This window comes from Salmo salar, chromosome ssa13 (genome assembly GCF_905237065.1).
Source record: "Salmo salar chromosome ssa13, Ssal_v3.1, whole genome shotgun sequence".
In the NCBI taxonomy this organism is placed as follows: domain Eukaryota; kingdom Metazoa; phylum Chordata; class Actinopteri; order Salmoniformes; family Salmonidae; genus Salmo; species Salmo salar.
This window is the reverse complement of record NC_059454.1, coordinates 19,328,026-19,346,570: the sequence shown is the minus strand read 5'-3', so window position 1 is coordinate 19,346,570 and position 18,545 is coordinate 19,328,026. Positions and strand designations below refer to the sequence as shown.

Here is an 18,545-nt window from a genome sequence, read left to right as displayed (position 1 = left end):
ACCTGTCTGTATCTTACCCTCTTGCTGTCCGGTACCAGGTCATCTTTGATGCGGCGCTTGGTTCCCCAGTCCTTGGTCAGTTCATCCTCTGCTATCTCCTGCAGGTGGAACACTGCTACCTGGGCCGACCGACGTCTCACCCTACCACTAGGAGTCCTCTCAAAGTCCTCCCCCAGCCCCTCTCTCTCCCCATCCCTCTCTCTCTCCTCCTCTCTCTCTTTCTCCCTGCCTGCAGACAACTCTTGCCACTTCTCCTTTTCCTTCCTCTCTCTCTCCGTGTGGTTCAGCTCCCTCCTTTCCCCAAGCTGTGTCTGGGACTCCTCTGTGCTCGCCTGGAAGAGGAGGGACAGCCCCGTCAGGGACCAATGAGAGAATTCACAGCGATTCAACCAACGACTATGGGTGTAATCTCAACCGATAAAGATATAAAACAAAACCGCTTCTGCTCTCTCTTACCCCTCTGCTGGTGTTAGTGTTGTTGGTATTGTTGATATTGGTGGTGTTGGTGGTGTTGGGGGTAGTGGGGGTGCGGTGTTCAGTGCGGAGGTGGTAGTCTCTGCCAGCCTTGGAGCGGTAGGTCTTCCCACAGTGCTGACACAGAAACACAGGCTTGTCCTCCTCTGACAGCTCTCTGCCACAGCGCTTCTGATGGTACTGGTACCCCATCAGACTGGAGAAATGGGCCGAGCAGCCCTGTGGGTGTGTGGGTGCACGTACGTGTGCGTGCAACATTGAAAATGGGAGAAATAGAAAATTCACATTAGACTGTAAATCAGGTTAGTGGAGCAGAGTATGGATGTATTTAACCAAGATGTCTAGGTTATATTCATCTAACTTCATATAGTGTCACTGACATAAACTAGCTTTCTCAAGAGAGGTGGACAACCATTTTTGCGGTTGAATGAGAGAAGAGTGAGTTAGAAGTGGAAGAAATAAATGAAATGCCCATGAATAGATGAAGAGAGGTTAGTGTCTGTCTGAGCAGCCCTGTCTCTTCACCTCTCTCCTCTCTGCACTCTAGTGTGAGTAATTGGTAACAGAGTGTTGATGTGTGTTTGGGCAGAATGACAAGAAAGAGAGAGGGAAGGAGGGAGTGAGAGAGGAGAGAGAGAGAGAGAGGGAGAGATAGAAAGAAAGAGAGAGAGAGGGAGGGAGAGAGGGTTAGATGGCGATGGAAGGGTGTGCAGCAGAAATAGAAGAGAGAGAGAGAGCGAGCGAGAGAAAGAAAGTGGGATTATAGAGAAAAAGAAGCACATGAGTGAGTACATACCTCGTTAGGACACTTGATTCGTCCCATCTGTTTGAGCACTCTGCGCAGCCTCTCTCTTTCCTCCTGCCTGTCCCCCGTCTGGCCCTCGCTCCCCGAGGCCTGAAGGGGGAACAAACACAGCGTCGCACCAGAGTCGTGTCCCCTCAAAACACCTCCCCCTCCCAACTAGGCCGGGAAAATGTGTTTTCCATCTCAGGCGTCAGGCGGTGCCAGGATCATTAAATGGTTTCATGGCAAGGCCGTTACTCAAGACATGTTTATGACAACTGTCAAACTAATGTTTTCACCGAAGGGTTTATCAGTGCCAAAAACATGTCTGATAAAAACAGCAGCTGACGGCACAGCCAGAGAGAGGACAGGGGAGGGGACTACACATCAGGGCAGTGAATACATTCATATGTTGAGAGAACAACTCTCTGGATTAAAAATGCAACTGTGGATACTCTCTCAGGTGCATCTCAATAAACTACATTGGCTTTCTGTCCTTGTCTCTTTTCCATCATCTGTATTCCTGGTGGGCATCCTCCATTTTGATTTCACTTATGTTTTTAGATTGGTACACTCTTAGAAAAAAAGGTGCTACCTAGAACCTAAAATGGTTCTTCGGCTGTCCCCATAGGAGAACCCTTTGAAGAACCTTGAAGAACCTTTTTGGGTTCCAGGTAGAACACTTTTGGGATCCATGTAGGACTATTTTCACAGAGGATTCAAAATGGAACCCCAAAAAAGGTTCTGTGTGGAACCAAAAAGGGTTCTCCCTGGAACCAAAAAGGGTTCTCCTATGGGGACAGCTGAAGAACCCTTTTGGAACCATTTTTTCTAAGAGTGTACAGATGAAGGAGAGGAAGCCATTTGAGATGATTGAGACACATCCCTAGTCTGAGAGGGAAAAGAGGGGATAAGACTGCAACTCAGAGGAATACATGTTATTCCCACACTAAAACAAAGTGAACCATGTCAGTCAGACCCTGAGGCTGGAGAACACACTCCCACCAGTCTTAGATCCACCAGGGGACACACAGAAACCCCCAGCATTTATTTGTAAAACCTTTATCAGACATGAGCCAGAGTGAGGGGGGAGAAAGAGGGAAAGAGAAATATATATTGAAAAAGACAGAGAAAGAAAGAGAGTGGGAAAGAGCGAGACAGACATTTTGTGAGTGTGAGAGGAAGTAAGAGAGAGCGAAAGAGAAAAAGAGAGAGGGAGCACAAGAGAGAGACAGAGAAAGAGAGAGAGGGAGAGAGAGAGAGCACGAGAGAGAGGGAGCACTAGAGAGAGAAAGAGAGAGAGAGAGAGGGAGCACTATAGAGAGAGAGAGAGAGAGAGAGAGAGGGAGCACTATAGAGAGAGAGAGAGAGAGAGAGAGAGGGAGCACTATAGAGAGAGAGAGAGAGAAGAGAGAGAGAGAGGGAGCACTAGAGAGAGAGAGAGAGAGAGAGAGAGAGAGAGAGCACTAGAGAGAGAGAGAGGGAGCACTAGAGAGAGAGAGAGAGAGAGGGAGCACTAGAGAGAGAGAGAGAGAGAGAGAGAGAGAGAGGAGCACTAGAGAGAGAGAGAGGGAGCACTAGAGAGAGAGAGAGAGAGAGGGAGCACTAGAGAGAGAGAGAGGGAGCACTAGAGAGAGAGAGAGAGGGAGCACTAGATTGAGAGAGAGAGAGAGAGAGAGAGAGAGAGAGAGAGGGAGCACTAGAGAGAGAAAGAGACAGAGAGAGAGGGAGCACTAGAGAGAGAGAGAGAGAGAGAGGGAGCACTAGAGAGAGAGAGAGAGAGAGAGAGTGAGCACTAGAGAGAGCAGAGAGAGAGGGAGCACTAGAGAGAGAGAGAGAGAGAGAGAGAGAGAGAGAGAGAGAGAGGAGAGGGGGGAGCACTAGAGAGTGAGAGGAAGAGAGATAGAGATAGAGGACGCACTAGAGAGAGAGGGAGCAATAGAGAGAGAGAGAGACTAGAGAGAGGGGGAGTACTAGAGAGAGAGAGGGAGCACTAGAGAGAGAGAGAGCACTAGAGAGAGAGGGAGAGCACTAAGAGAGAGAGAGAGAGAGAGAGAGAGAGAGCACTAGAGAGAGAGGGAGAGCACTAGAGAGAGAGAGAGAGAGAGAGAGAGAGAGAGCACTAGAGAGAAGGAGCACTAGAGAGAGAGAGAGAGAGAGCACTAGAGAGAGATAGAGGGAGCACTAGAGAGAGAGAGAGAGAGCACTAGAGAGAGATAGAGGGAGCACTAGAGAGAAGAGAGAGAGAGCACTAGAGAGAGAGAGAGAGAGCACTAGAGAGAGAGAGAGGGAGCACTAGAGAGAGATAGAGAGAGCACTAGAGAGAGAGAGAGAGAGCACTAGAGAGAGAGAGAGAGAGCACTAGAGAGAGAGAGAGAGAGCACTAGAGAGAGAGAGAGAGAGCACTAGAGAGAGAGAGAGGGAGCACTAGAGAGAGAGAGAGCGAGCAATAGAGATAGAGAGAGAGCACTAGAGAGAGAGGGGGGAGTATTAGAGAGAGAGAAAGAGAGCAGAGGGAGCACTAGAGAGAGAGAGAGAGAGAGAGAGAGGGAGCATGAGAGAGAGAGCGAGAGAGCGAGAGAGAGAGAGAGAGAGAGAGTACTAGAGAGAGAGAAAGAGAGAAAGTACTAGAGAGAGAGGGAGCACTAGAGAGAGAGAGAGCGAGCAATAGAGAGAGAGAGAGAGCACTAGAGAGAGAGGGGGGAGTATTAGAGAGAGAGAAAGAGAGAGAGCACTAGAGAGAGAGAGTACTAGAGAGAGAGAGGGAGCACTAGAGAGAGAGAAAGAGAGAGAGCACTAGAGAGAGAGGGAGCACTAGAGAGAGGGATAGAGAGAGAGCACTAGAGAGAGAGGGAGCACTAGAGAGAGAGGGAGCACTAGAGAGAGGGAAAGAGAGAGAGCACTAGAGAGAGAGGGAGCACTAGAGAGAGAGAAAGAGAGAGAGCACTAGAGAGAGAGGGAGCACTAGAGAGAGAGGGAGCACTAGAGAGAGAGAGAGCACTAGAGAGAGAGGGAGCACTAGAGAGAGAGGGGGGAGTATTAGAGAGAGAGAGAGAGAGGGAGCACTAGAGAGAGAGGGAGCACTAGAGAGAGAGGGAGCACTAGAGAGAGAGGGAGCACTAGAGAGAGGGAGCACTAGAGAGAGAGAGAGAGAGGGAGCACTAGAGAGAGGGAGCACTAGAGAGAGAGGGAGCACTAGAGAGAGAGGGAGCACTAGAGAGAGAGGGAGCACTAGAGAGAGAGAGAGAGAGGGAGCACTAGAGAGAGAGGGAGCACTAGAGAGAGAGGGGAGCACTAGAGAGAGGGATAGAGAGGGAGCACTAGAGAGAGGGATAGAGAGGGAGCACTAGAGAGAGAGGGAGCACTAGAGAGAGAGGGAGCACTAGAGAGAGAGGTAGCACTAGAGAGAGAGGGAGCACTAGAGAGAGAGGTAGCACTAGAGAGAGGGATAGAGAGGGAGCACTAGAGAGAGAGGGAGCACTAGAGAGAGAGGGAGCACTAGAGAGAGAGGTAGCACTAGAGAGAGGGATAGAGAGGGAGCACTAGAGAGAGAGGGAGCACTAGAGAGAGAGGGAGCACTAGAGAGAGGGATAGAGAGGGAGCACTAGAGAGAGAGGGAGCACTAGAGAGAGAGGGAGCACTAGAGAGAGAGGGAGCACTAGAGAGAGAGGGAGCACTAGAGAGAGAGGGAGCACTAGAGAGAGAGGGAGCACTAGAGAGAGAGAGCACTAGAGAGAGAGGGAGCACTAGAGAGAGAGGGAGCACTAGAGAGAGAGGGAGCACTAGAGAGAGAGGGAGCACTAGAGAGAGGGATAGAGAGGAGATACACTCTTAGTAAAACAAAGGGTTCCAAAAGGGTTATTCGGCTGTCGCCATAGGAGAACCCTTTTTGGTTGCAGGTAGAACTTTTTTGGGTTCCATCTAGAACCCTCTGTGAAAAGGGTTCTACATGGAACCAAAAAGTGTTCTTCAAAAGGTTCTCCTATGGAGAGAGCTGAATAAAATACGAGTTAGCTAGTGTATCACAGTACAACAACAAGGTCACTGTGTCATCCTGCTGGCTTTTCCCACACTGCACTGTGGCTCAGCCATGTGACCAGAGGACACACACTGGGTACAGATTAGCAATGATGCCACTTCTGCAGGTAATGCAGAACAACACAAACACACACACACACACACACACACACACACACACACACACACACACACACACACACACACACACACACACACACACACACACACACACACACACACACACACACACACCATGGAAGTTTGAATCACTGCTTTAAAACACAAACTGTACTCTCTCCTAATAATGATATGGAGAGCTGCCAATATGACCATGGGACAAAAGGCAGAGACTGAACACAAATGAGGGCATCATTTAAACAGATCAGCTATGATGGCAAGGCTGACTGGAATACACACACAGGTTTGCTCATTTAAATTTTATGATGCTTTCTGAGATAGTAGTTTTGAATTATTCAACAAACTTAATTGGAGCACCATTCCACTAATGCAGGAGGGAGGGCCATGTTGATATCTTGATGAACCTCTACTGAGGGACTTAACACAGCACCAGAATGTAATGTGCATGCTTTCAGAACAGCCATATCAATCAGAACTTCAGGTGTGCCAAAAAGCATAACAACAGAAATCAATTAGGACATTTCACCCCCAATCCCAAACCAATGTCTCACGTCTGAAGGGAACGCACAACAGAGATCCCTCCGCTGTCATGCTGCTGACGAAACCCCCAGGGTTACTTTTAAAATGGATTGTTTCTGACCAGCAGATCAATAGATCAATCAACTTCGGGAAGAAAACGTGTGTGTGTGTGGCTGCATGTGTGTACCTTGCTGCTGTGCTCAGCCATTGTATGGTAGTTGAGTCCGGCCTTGGACCTGAACTGTTTGTGGCACTCCTGGCACTTCAGGGCGTCCTGGAGCTGCAGGGTTAAAGGACAAAGGTCACACAGTCATTCCTATTCATCAGAGCCTCTTGGATCCAATGACAGTAAAGAAGCTATGAAAAGAGAGCGCATTTCTGCTCACTGTTCCCCCAGCGTGATACTGAACCATTTCACCCAGAATGCTCTTTGTCAGGTAATCATCAGCACCAATAACTGGAAAGTAGCCGTTTTCATGTCAGTCACTTTTACAGTCTCACAGCCCACCGGGCCAGGCTTCATAACGAACAGGCTCTCAAAAGTACCTACTACTGACCCGGCTTACTGCCACACAGCAATCTCAGTGTGCGTCTGAATAGTCGAGGCTACCCCTCCTTGTGTCCTTTCCTGATTGCTTTGAGCTAGCCTGGGTTTTCAGATTGGTACAGTTAAACGAGTGGAGGCTACTTCAGAGTATTGAGACTCAGCCACAGTATCATTCCTCCAGCTCTTCAATCATTACTTTGCAATCGAATGGCTCGCCAGACCTTTCCCGAGGGGTCCTCAGAGAGAGGCAGGCGTCTAACAGTGTGCCGGACCCATTCTCATCCCCAGAGTACAATATTAGTCACAACTGGATGAAGTGGTTAAAACTGCATCACAGAAAGCAGTACAATAATTAAAATACCAATATAATATACTGTAATACACTCAGATGGCCAGTTTATTAGGTACACCCATCTAGTACCGGGTCGGACCCCCCATTTGTCTCCAGAACAGCCTGAATTCTTCAGCGTATGGAAACGTTGCTCAATTGGTATCAAGGAGCCTAACGTGTGCCATGAAAGGCTACCAGGCAGAATGGGGCCATGGACTCATGCTGCTTAAGCCAAATCCTAACTCTGCCATCAGCATGACGCAACAGGAAGTAGGATTCACCAGACCAGACAATGTTGTTCCACTCCTCAGTTGTCCAGTGTTGGTGATCACGTGCTCACTGGAGCTGCTTCTTCTTCTTGTTTTTAGCTGATAGGAGTGGAACCCGGTGTAGTTGCCTGTTGCAATAGCCCATCCGTGACAAGGGTCGACGAGTTGTACTTTCCGAGATGCCGTTTTGCACAGCACTGTTGTACTGCGCTGCTACAGTATTTTCCTGTTTGTGGCCTGCCTGTTGGCTTGCACGATTCTTGCCGTTCTCCTTCGACCATTTTCATGAACAGGGTGGTGTACCTAATAAACTGTCCACTGAGTGTATATTGTTCTTATACACAGCATTATATACTGTGCAGTAATATTTAGATGTTGGTATAAATATGTATGGCAACAGACACTGATCAGAATGTGTTCAGAACAATTGTTTGAGCGAGTTAGAATCAAGAACAGATGTGGAACAGTATCCAAGTATTATATTATATAGAACATGGGACATATGGAATGGGATTTAGGGCAAGTGTCAAATGATATATTGTGGTTTCAGAGTTTCAACAGTGAGTGTGAAACACAATCCTTAATTTAGAGGAATGAAAGCCAGATGTGACGACGGATCATAAATATATGGTTCACCCCCAAATCAAAATATGTTATGTGAAATGTATTCATACTTCAGAAGTCGAACTGAGACAGAATATGGCCATCTGTTGTGAGGATCCTGCTACAAGCAGTAAGAGAAATCTGCAGGCTACAATCTCAAATGAAAGGGAAAGATTGGCACTATTTCATTTGAGTTCTGAAAACATCTGTTTGGATTGATATATACTGCTCAAAAAAATAAAGGGAACACTTAAACAACACAATGTAACTCCAAGTCAATCACAATTCTGTGAAATCAAACTGTCCACTTAGGAAGCAACACTGATTGACAATAAATCTCACATGCTGTTGTGCAAATGGAATAGACAACAGGTGGAAATTATAGGCAATTAGCAAGACACCCCCAATAAAGGAGTGGTTCTGCAGGTGGTAACCACAGACCACTTCTCAGTTCCTATGCTTCCTGGCTGATGTTTTGGTCACTTTTGAATGCTGGCGGTGCTTTCACTCTAGTGGTAGCATGAGACTGAGTCTACAACCCACACAAGTGGCTCAGGTAGTGCAGCTCATCCAGGATGGCACATCAATGCGAGCTGTGGCAAGAAGGTTTCCTGTGTCTGTCAGCGTAGTGTCCAGAGCATGGAGGCGCTACCAGGAGACAGGCCAGTACATCAGGAGACGTGGAGGAGGCCGTAGGAGGGCAACAACCCAGCAGCAGGACCGCTACCTCCGCCTTTGTGCAAGGAGGAGCACTGCCAGAGCCCTGCAAAATGACCTCCAGCAGGCCACAAATGTGCATGTGTCTGCTCAAACGGTCAGAAACAGACTCCATGAGGGTGGTATGAGGGCCCGACGTCCACAGGTTGGGGTTGTGCTTACAGCCCAACACCGTGCAGGACGTTTGGCATTTGCCAGAGAACACCAAGATTGGCAAATTCGCCACTGGCGCCCTGTGCTCTTCACAGATGAAAGCAGGTTCACACTGAGCACGTGACAGACGTGACAGAGTCTGGAGACGCCGTGGAGAACGTTCTGCTGCCTGCAACATCCTCCAGCATGACCGGTTTGGCGGTGGGTCAGTCATGGTGTGGGGTGGCATTTCTTTGGGGGGCCGCACAGCCCTCCATGTGCTCGCCAGAGGTAGCCTGACTGCCATTAGGTACCGAGATGAGATCCTCAGACCCCTTGTGAGACCATATGCTGGTGCGGTTGGCCCTGGGTTCCTCCTAATGCAAGACAATGCTAGACCTCATGTGGCTGGAGTGTGTCAGCAGTTCCTGCAAGAGGAAGGCATTGATGCTATGGACTGGCCCGCCCGTTCCCCAGACCTGAATCCAATTGAGCACATCTGGGACATCATGTCTCGCTCCATCCACCAACGCCACGTTGCACCACAGACTGTCCAGGAGTTGGCGGATGCTTTAGTCCAGGTCTGGGAGGAGATCCCTCAGGAGACCATCCGCCACCTCATCAGGAGCATGCCCAGGCATTGTAGGGAGGTCATACAGGCACGTGGAGGCCACACACACTACTGAGCCTCATTTTGACTTGTTTTAAGGACATTACATCAAAGTTGGATCAGCCTGTAGTGTGGTTTTCCACTTTAATTTTGAGTGTGACTCCAAATCCAGACCTCCATGGGTTGATAAATTGGATTTCCATTGATTATTTTTGTGTGATTTTGTTGTCAGCACATTCAACTATGTAAAGAAAAAAGTATTTAATAAGATTATTTATTTCATTCAGATCTAGGATGTATTGTTTAAGTGTTCCCTTTATTTTTTCGAGCAGTGTAGTTCTCCTGTACAATCACCCTAGGCCTCTGTTTTGATTGACAGCTGTGTGGTCCACTCACCTTTTGGCAGATCTCCATGTGTTTCTTAAGGCCGGAGACGGTCTTTCTGGTGACGATGGAGCAGGTAGGACAGAGGACCTCGCCTCGCTCTGAGATGGCATGCTGCCACTGGGCCTCTGCTGGAGTACCTGGAGGGTACATCAACCAATCAACCAATCAATACTTTATATTGTCAGAAACACGCTGAGGTAAACATGTGTACGATGGAGTAAATTGGGAGATGGATTTTGTCTTGTCAATAAACAAAAATACACAAGTAGTCCAGAACAGCCATTTCAGTACCAGAGGTGAGGGGTGGTGGGTCTCTTCTGGAGGCTGGGCCAGGGTTCTTCCTCTGGGGCTCCTCGCTGTACAGACCTCCCTCTGATCTCTTCACACGACCAGCCTTTAGCTTCTCCTCTACCTTGTTCATACCTGAAAAATACAGTGTGTGACTGTGGACGTGACGTGTACATACACGTGTACATGGCTCAGGTTCAGTAACGGGGGAAAGGGAAACAGATACAGTGACATTTACAGTCAGAGTTAAAGAGAGTCTAGAACGGCAGCAAGTCAGTTAGGCAGAGCAGTACGACACCAGGACAATTACAGAGGCATACTTTTTATTTAGCAGCTGCATTTCACAGGAGGAACAAGAGTGAGGACGTAAAATAAGAGAGAGGGAGGGAAAGAGAGAGTCAGGGAGGGAAAGAGAGAGTGAAGATAATGCTGACTAAGAGGAATACATAGAGAGAACAATAAAAAGAAATAGAAAGCGAGAGAGTGGTAGAGAGAGAGAGGAGGCAGGAAGATGTTATGGCGCCCACAGAGATGGTCACCTCGCTTCGAGTTCTTAGGAAACGATGCAATATTTAGTTTTTTTATGTATTATTTCTTACACTGTTACCCCAGGAAATCTTAAGTCTTATTACATATAGCCGGGAAGAACTATTGGATGTAAGAGCGACATCAACTTACCAACATTACGACCAGGAATACGACTTTCCTGAAGTGGATCCTCTGTTCGGACCACCACCCAGGACAATGGAGCTAATTCCAGTAGGCCATCCAAAACAATGACGCCGCAGGAGGGGCAGACGAAGCGGCCACCTGGCCAGGCTCCATAGACGTGCACATCGCACACCGCTCCTGAGCATACTACTAGCCAATGTCCAGTCTCTTGACAACAAGGTAGACGAAATTCGAGCAAGGGTTGCCTTCCAGAGAGACATCAGAGATTGTAACATTCTCTGTTTCACAGAAACATGGCTCTCTCGGGATATGTTGTCAGAATCGGTTCAGCCACCGGGCTTCTCCATGCATCGCGCAGACAGAGATAAAAAGGAAGGGTGGGGGTGTATGCTTTATGATTAACGACTCATGGTGTAATCATAACAACATACAGGAACTCAAGTCCTTCTGCTCACCAGATCTATAATTCCTTACAATCAAGTGCCGGCCATTTTACCTACCAAGAGAATTCTCGTCAGTTATAGTCACAGCTGTGTTCATTCCCCCTCAAGCAGACACCAAGACGGCCATCAAGGAACTTCACTGGACTATATGCAAACTGAAAACCATACCTCCTGAGGCTGCATTTATTGTAGCTGGGGATTTTAACAAAGCAAATTTGAGAATAAGTCTACCTAAATTCTTCCAGCATATTGATTGTGCTACGTGCATGCACAACACCCTCGACCACTGCTAATCTAACTTCCGCGATGCATACAAAGCCCTCCTCCGCCCTCCCTTCGGCAAATCCGACGCCATCTTGCTCCTTCCGTCTTATAGGCAAAATCGGACACCAACGTCACGCTTCCAGACAAACTAAACACCTTCTTTGCCCGCTTTGAGGATAATACAGTGCCACCGTCACGCCCTTCTCCGTGGCTGACGTGAGTAAAACATTAAAACGTGTTAACCCTCGCAAGGCTGCTGGTCCAGACGGCATCCCTAGTCACGTCTTCAAAGCATGCTCAGATCAGCTGGCAGGTGTGTTTAAGGACATATTAAATCACTCCCTATCCCACTCTGTTGTCCCCACATGCTTCAAGATGGCTACCATTGTTCCTGTACCCAAGAAGGCAAAGATAACTGAACTAAACTACTGTCCCGTAGCACTCACTTCTGTCATCATGAAGTGCTTCGAAAGACTAGTCAAGGATCATATCACCTCCACCTTACCGGCCACCATAGACCCACTTCAGTTTGCATACCGCCCCAGCAGGTCCACAGACGATGCAATCGCCATCACACTGCACACTGCCCTAACCCATCTGGACAAGAGGAATACCTATGTAAGAATTCTGTTCATTGACTACAACTCAGCATTCAACACCATAGTACCCTCCTTTATTTGATAAAGAGAGAGTGGTAGAGAGAGAGGAGGCAGGGAGATGAGAACAACAGAGAAAGAGAGAGAGAGTGGTAGAGAGAGGAGGCAGGGATATGAGAACAACAGAGAAAGAGAGAGAGAGAGTGGTAGAGAGAGAGGAGGCAGGGAGATGAGAACAACAGAGAAAGAGAGAGAGAGTGGTAGAGAGAGAGAGGAGGCAGGGAGATGAGAACAACAGAGAAAGAGAGAGAGAGTGGTAGAGAGAGAGGAGGCAGGGAGATGAGAACAACAGAGAAAGAGAGAGAGAGTGGTAGAGAGAGAGGAGGCAGGGAGATGAGAACAACAGAGAAAGAGAGAGAGAGAGTGGCTCACTAAGTGAGGGTATGAAACACCTCTACGGTCCTCACATTAACACAGAGAGAGAGGACACTATCACACTACCACTAATACACAGTGTGGAGGTGCAGACTCTCATGCCTAGTCAATGACCCAGTAGAGCATACTTCTATTTCCAGCATAAGTGAGAGAAGCTGTGAGATGAGAAATGCAGAAGGGTCTACCTTTCAGTCCGAACGTCCCAGAGATGGAGGGCTGTTCTCCAGTGAACTTTTTAGGAGTTTTCTGCTTCCGTCCTGGCTCATGAGGAGAACAGAGAGCAAGAAACGGTCAAACACACTGGGCCCCCATTTCCACTGGACTGCACCCTCACAATGCAACAATATCCTACTAGTCATAATATTGTAATCTTACTGTGCCTTGTCCTCTCAGGGTCTTCATCTGGATACGGTGGGCGGCGGCTTCCCCCCTCACCATCGCTCTCGCTGCCATCCGGAGTGTTGGGGGAGGTGTCAGAGGAGGAGGCCTGATGCAGAGGGGGCTGGGGGTGTGTGTGCTGTTTCCGCTCCCCCCTCTGGGGGGAACACTCCCCATTCTGGGAGGGACTAGACACATCCTGAGTCTTCTTCACTTTGAAGAACACCGGCGATGGGGTAGTAATCTCCATAGGCCTGGACAGAGCAGACACAAGGCTACAATCTAAACCTAAGCCGACAGGGTAAGTTAACGTTGTGGTGAAAATCCCCGACCCAGGTTACCTTTTCTTGGCGGCCCCCTTCACGGGGGTCTTCTGTAGTTTGGGCTCGGCCTTGGTCTCTACGGTAACCCTCTCTGGGTGGTTCCACAGCTTGTGCTTCTGGAGCCGGACCTTAGTGGCGAACACCGCCTCACAGTCCGGACAGCCATGACTCAACTTCTCCGCTAAGGTCGCCTGGGTGACAGAGAAAAAAGGGAGGCGGTAAAAGAGAGAAAGAGAAGAAACAGAAGGATATTGATTAGTCTAAAGTCGACAAATCTAATTCAACAAGTGTACAGGCTGACAATAAATATGTAGACCCCTCGAAGCATTGAGAGTGGTCAGCAGAGGGAAAAGGCAGGGGTGAGACGGAGCGGGTGAGGAGGGGCGATGTGTGAGAGGAGAGTAATGTTGTCACGATAACAGGTTTAGTATCACGATACTAGATACAATCACGATACCAAAATGACACCACGGCAAAAACAGAAGGAATATTAGCCAAAATCCCAGAATGGTCCTTGATGCAGACAGGTAAACTCAGCTACTGCTCTGTTCAGTCATTGGGCATCTTTACAACGTTTTTCAGAGATAGCCATGTATGCATTAATGAATCAACTATACCGTTCTTAACAATACAACTCCAAAACAACATAATGGTAATCATTATTTGAATGGTATATCTCTATTGATAAACCGGGTAAATCAAGATGTAGCATAGTTCTATTCACAATACAGGTGCATGCATTGAGTTATTGAGCTTATTTTGGCTGATTTCAAGGTGCTACAGATGACAAACAATATGTTTCCTTTCAATTTGGGACTTCATTTATTGTACTGATCAACATTTGCATTGAAGTAGCTACTTTTATAACAGTGTGCGCTGTCTCTTTAACCAGAAATGACATCATTCACCGGTCGAGAGGGGGTGGCCCATCAGAGCCCTATTCACACACAGTCAGTTCACTCAGGCAATAGATATTTGGGAGAGATGTGAGAGAGAGGCTTACTAAGTAAATTAATAAAGTTTTGGTGACAATTAGCATTGAAATCAGTATATTTTTCATTATGGTTTGCATATTATCACAAATTACTAGGGTAGTGAATTCATGTTAACTTCAGCTGGAAGCTAGCAAGGAAAACTAGCCTGTAAAGCTAGAAACTACCGGTATCTTCTTGAATTGTAAAGTGTTCTAGCCTGTATGGACATTGTTTTGTGAACAGTAATTAACAGTTTCAACATTTCTACATGCCGTGCCGCATTATTCAGGTGTGTTAACTTCTGTGCAGAAGGAGTGGGGAGATACCATGATGCAGCCCAGACTCCCTGTGTAGGCTAAGTGGAGCAGGAGTGAGGAGATAACATGTTGCAGCCCAGACTCCCAATGCAGGCTAAGTGGAGCAGGAGTGAGGAGATAACATGATGCAGCCCAGACTCCAAGTACAGGCTAAGTGGAGCAGGAGTGGGGAGATAACATGATGCAGCCCAGACTCCCAGTACAGGCTAAGTGGAGCAGGAGTGAGGAGATAACATGATGCAGCCCAGACTCCAAGTACAGGCTAAGTGGAGCAGGAGTGAGGAGATAACATGATGCAGCCCAGACTCCCAGTACAGGCTAAGTGGAGCAGGACTGAGGAGATAACATGATGCAGCCCAGACTCCCAGTACAGGCTAAGTGGATCAGGAGTGAGGAGATAACATGATGCAGCCCAGACTCCAAGTACAGGCTAAGTGGAGCAGGAGTGAGGAGATAACATGATGCAGCCCAGACTCCCAGTGCAGGCTAAGTGGAGCAGGAGTGAGGAGATAACATGATGCAGCCCAGACTCCCAGTGCAGGCTAAGTGGAGCAGGAGTGAGGAGATAACATGATGCAGCCCAGACTCCCAGTGCAGGCTAAGTGGAGCAGGAGTGAGGAGATAACATGATGCAGCCCAGGCTCCCAGTGCAGGCTAAGTGGAGCAGGAGTGAGGAGATAACATGATGCAGCCCAGGCTCCCAGTGCAGGCTAAGTGGAGCAGGAGTGAGGAGATAACATGATGCAGCCCAGGCTCCCAGTGCAGGCTAAGTGGAGCAGGAGTGAGGAGATAACATGATGCAGCCCAGGCTCCCAGTGCAGGCTAAGTGGAGCAGGAGTGAGGAGATAACATGATGCAGCCCAGACTCCCAGTGCAGGCTAAGTGGAGCAGGCATGTTGTGCTCGTGCTGTAAGGGAGACATCGGCTGCGCTGATAGACAGACGTGATCCGTGAGACACGTTTGACAGAAGTACCGAAAGCAACAAAAATTCTAGTACCGAGCCATTTTTCATGTTCTAGTATCGAAAAAGTACCGAAGTTTCGGTATACCGTGTAACACTGGAGGAGAGAGACGGTGGGGTGAGTAGAGGGTCATGTCTCACCCCCTGGCAGCGTTGGTAGTGGTATTTGAGGCCGTAGATGCTGGGGAACTCCAACCAGCAGCCTGAACACGGACACTTTACCCTGGACCTCCTCTTAAACTCCTCCTTCCACTGGATCATCATGTTAGCCTGCAGAGAGGGGGAGAGATGAGATACACATGCCTTTCACACACTCCTACACAGGGAGTAGGGAGGGAGTAGGGAGGAGTAGGGGGGGTAGGGAGGAGTAGGTAGGGAGTAGGGAGGAGTAGGTAGGGAGTAGGTAGGGAGTAGGGAGGGAGTAGGTAGGGAGTAGGGAGGGAGTAGGGAGGAGTAGGGAGGGAGTAGGTAGGGAGTAGGGAGGGAGTAGGGAGGAGTAGGGAGGGAGTAGGTAGGGAGTAGGTAGGGAGTAGGGAGGAGTAGGTAGGGAGTAGGTAGGGAGTAGGGAGGAGTAGGGAGGGAGTAGGTAGGGAGTAGGGAGGAGGGAGTAGGGAGGGAGTAGGGAGGAGTAGGGAGGAGTAGGGAGGGAGTAGGGAGGAGTAGGTGGGGAGCAGGGGGGGAGTAGGAAGGAGTAGGTAGGGAGTAGGGAGGGAGTAGGTAGGAGTAGGGAGGAGTAGGGAGGGAGTAGGGAGGGAGTAGGGAGGAGTAGGGAGGGAGTAGGGAGGAGTAGGGAGGAGTAGGTAGGGAGTAGGGAGGGATGAGGGAGGGAGTAGGGAGGAGTAGGTAGGAGTAGGGAGGGAGTAGGTAGGGAGTAGGGAGGGGTAGGGAGGGAGTAGGTAGGGAGTAGGGAGGAGTAGGGAGGAGTAGGGAGGGAGTAGGGAGGAGTAGGGAGGAGTAGGTGGGGAGCAGGGGGGGAGTAGGAAGGAGTAGGTAGGGAGTAGGGAGGAGTAGGTAGGAGTAGGGAGGAGTAGGGAGGGAGTAGGGAGGGAGTAGGGAGGAGTAGGTAGGGAGTAGGTGGGGAGTAGGGAGGAGTAGGGAGGGAGTAGGTAGGGAGTAGGGAGAGAGTAGGGAGGAGTAGGGAGGGAGTAGGGAGGAGTAGGGAGGAGTAGGTAGGGAGTAGGTAGGGAGTAGGGAGGGAGTAGGGAGGAGTAGGGAGGGAGTAGGGAGGAGTAGGGAGGAGTAGGTAGGGAGTAGGGAGGGAGTAGGGAGGGAGTAGGTAGGGAGTAGGGGGGAGTAGGGAGGAGTGGGAGGTAGGGAGGAGTAGGGGAGGAGTAGGTAGGGAGTAGGGAGGGAGTAGGGAGGGAGTAGGGAGGAGTAGGGAGGGAGTAGGGAGGAGTAGGGAGGAGTAGGGAGGGAGTAGGGAGGAGTAGGGAGGGAGTAGGTAGGGAGTAGGGAGGGAGTAGGGAGGGAGTAGGGAGGAGTAGGGAGGAGTAGGGAGGAGTAGGTAGGGAGTAGGGAGGGAGTAGGGAGGGAGTAGGGAGGAGTAGGGAGGGAGTAGGGAGGAGTAGGGAGGAGTAGGGAGGAGTAGGTAGGGAGTAGGGAGGGAGTAGGGAGGGAGTAGGGGATAATAGGAACTGACAGGAATACTCCTCAGCTCCTGTACGTCAGCTCTGGGACGCCCCTTCTTCTTCCCCTCCCCTCTTTCACTACAAGGAGGACCTGAAAGAGAAGAAGAGAGTGGTGGAGGAGATAGATGAAGGGGTACAGTTGGGATTACTATTACCTCTTTCATTGGTTCAATTCACAACACACACACACTTCCATCTCAGGCAGACAGGAGAATAAAACACATTTGAAACACATTCAAGTCCAAACAAATGTCAATATTTTTCAGTGTTTGTATTACTGTGGAACTAAGCATAGATAAAAACCCTTGATAGTCTTGGTCACAAGGACAAAGATGCATCTTCACAGGCTTGGATTATACCTGCTCAGCAACAGAGCAATAGTCACACCTCAAGATATATTAAAAACCAGTGTAGGTACAGCTGTGGCAGCGGGTTAAAGGCTGTTTAGGTGTGTGTGTGTGTGTGTGTGTGTGTGTGTGTGTGTGTGTGTGTGTGTGTGTGTGTGTGTGTGTGTGTGTGTTTGTGCCTGCGTGCATCAGCATAAGTGTGTAAAGGCCATTTGCTGAGCCAAATAAATCACCTATAAATCACCAAAGCCTCTGACACAGCACACAGAGGACTCTCTCTCCTTCTCTCTCTCTTTCTCCCTCTCTCTTTCTCTCCCCTCGCTCTCTCCCTATCTCTCCCTCTCTCTCCCTCTCTCTTTCTCTCCCCTCGCTCTCACCCACCCTCTCTCTCTCTCTCTCTCTACATATTCAACTTACACCAATTCCTCCTCCTTATCTCTCTTTTCCCACTCCCGACACACTCTCTCTCTTTCTCTACCTCTCACTCTTGTCCTCCATCCCCTCTCCATCCTTCCCCTCCATCCCTCTCTCCCTGGGTAAGGAGGGCAGGCCTCCACCTTACCTCTTTCCCTCTCTCACACAATTACATCTCTTCTCTATCAGCCCTCCACTCCCTTACAGTACAGTTTGAGGAGGGGGAGGAAGAGTGGAAAGGGGGAGAGCTAAACAGTGACCTCCAACTGATACGCCACCATTCATAGGGGGGAAGAGTGGAGAGGGGTGAGGAAAGTGTGATGGAGGATAGAGGGGGTGAGGAAAGAGAGGGTGAGGAAAGACGGGGTGAGGAAAGAGAGGGTGAGGAAAGAGAGGCTGAGGAAAGAGAGGGTGAGGAAAGAGAGGGTGAGGAAAGAGAGGGTGAGGAAAGAGAGGGTGAGGAAAGAGAGGGTGAGGAAAGAGAGGGTGAGGAAAGAGGGTGAGGAAAGAGAGGGTGAGGAAAGAGAGGTTGAGGAAAGAGAGGGTGAGGAAAGAGAGGGTGAGGAAAGAGAGGGTGAGGAAAGAGAGGGTGAGGAAAGAGAGGGTGAGGAAAGAGAGGGTGAGGAAAGAGACTGAAGGGAGGATGTAGAGGAAAAGGAAGAGAGGAGGGAGAAGGGAAGACTTTGTCCCTCCAACAAATGTCTCAGGTAAGTCCCAGTCTAAAGATCCCAACAAATACATCCAGTGACATATTCAACGTCCACTGTTTTATCAGTCCTGAGACAAATAAACAGGCCTTGATTGTACTATTAACAGAGAACTCTCCTCTAGGTCTGGGCCTGTGTCTGTCTGAAAGTCCTATTAACAGAGAACTCTCCTCTAGATCTGGGCCTGTGTCTGTCTGAAAGTCCTATTAACAGAGAACTCTCCTCTAGATCTGGGCCTGTGTCTGTCTGAAAGTCCTATTAACAGA

At 49.1% G+C, this 18,545-nt stretch overlaps 1 protein-coding gene across 3 annotated transcripts in view; it reads right to left on the bottom strand.

Annotated features, from left to right (window-relative positions):
* Window positions 1-18,545, bottom strand: part of LOC106566583 (zinc finger protein 512B) — a 92,235-nt gene that overhangs the window by 5,400 nt on the left and 68,290 nt on the right. For all 3 annotated transcript variants that reach the window (XM_014134719.2, XM_014134718.2, XM_045693021.1), the window contains 11 exons: window positions 16,823-16,902; window positions 15,325-15,453; window positions 12,949-13,121; window positions 12,605-12,861; window positions 12,415-12,486; window positions 9,823-9,954; window positions 9,541-9,668; window positions 6,123-6,215; window positions 1,271-1,369; window positions 457-693; window positions 18-332 (listed from right to left, as the gene is read on the bottom strand). In XM_014134719.2, the coding sequence (XP_013990194.1) occupies window positions 18-332; window positions 457-693; window positions 1,271-1,369; window positions 6,123-6,215; window positions 9,541-9,668; window positions 9,823-9,954; window positions 12,415-12,486; window positions 12,605-12,861; window positions 12,949-13,121; window positions 15,325-15,453; window positions 16,823-16,902 (1,715 nt within the window). The remainder of the gene's footprint in view (window positions 1-17; window positions 333-456; window positions 694-1,270; window positions 1,370-6,122; window positions 6,216-9,540; window positions 9,669-9,822; window positions 9,955-12,414; window positions 12,487-12,604; window positions 12,862-12,948; window positions 13,122-15,324; window positions 15,454-16,822; window positions 16,903-18,545) is intronic.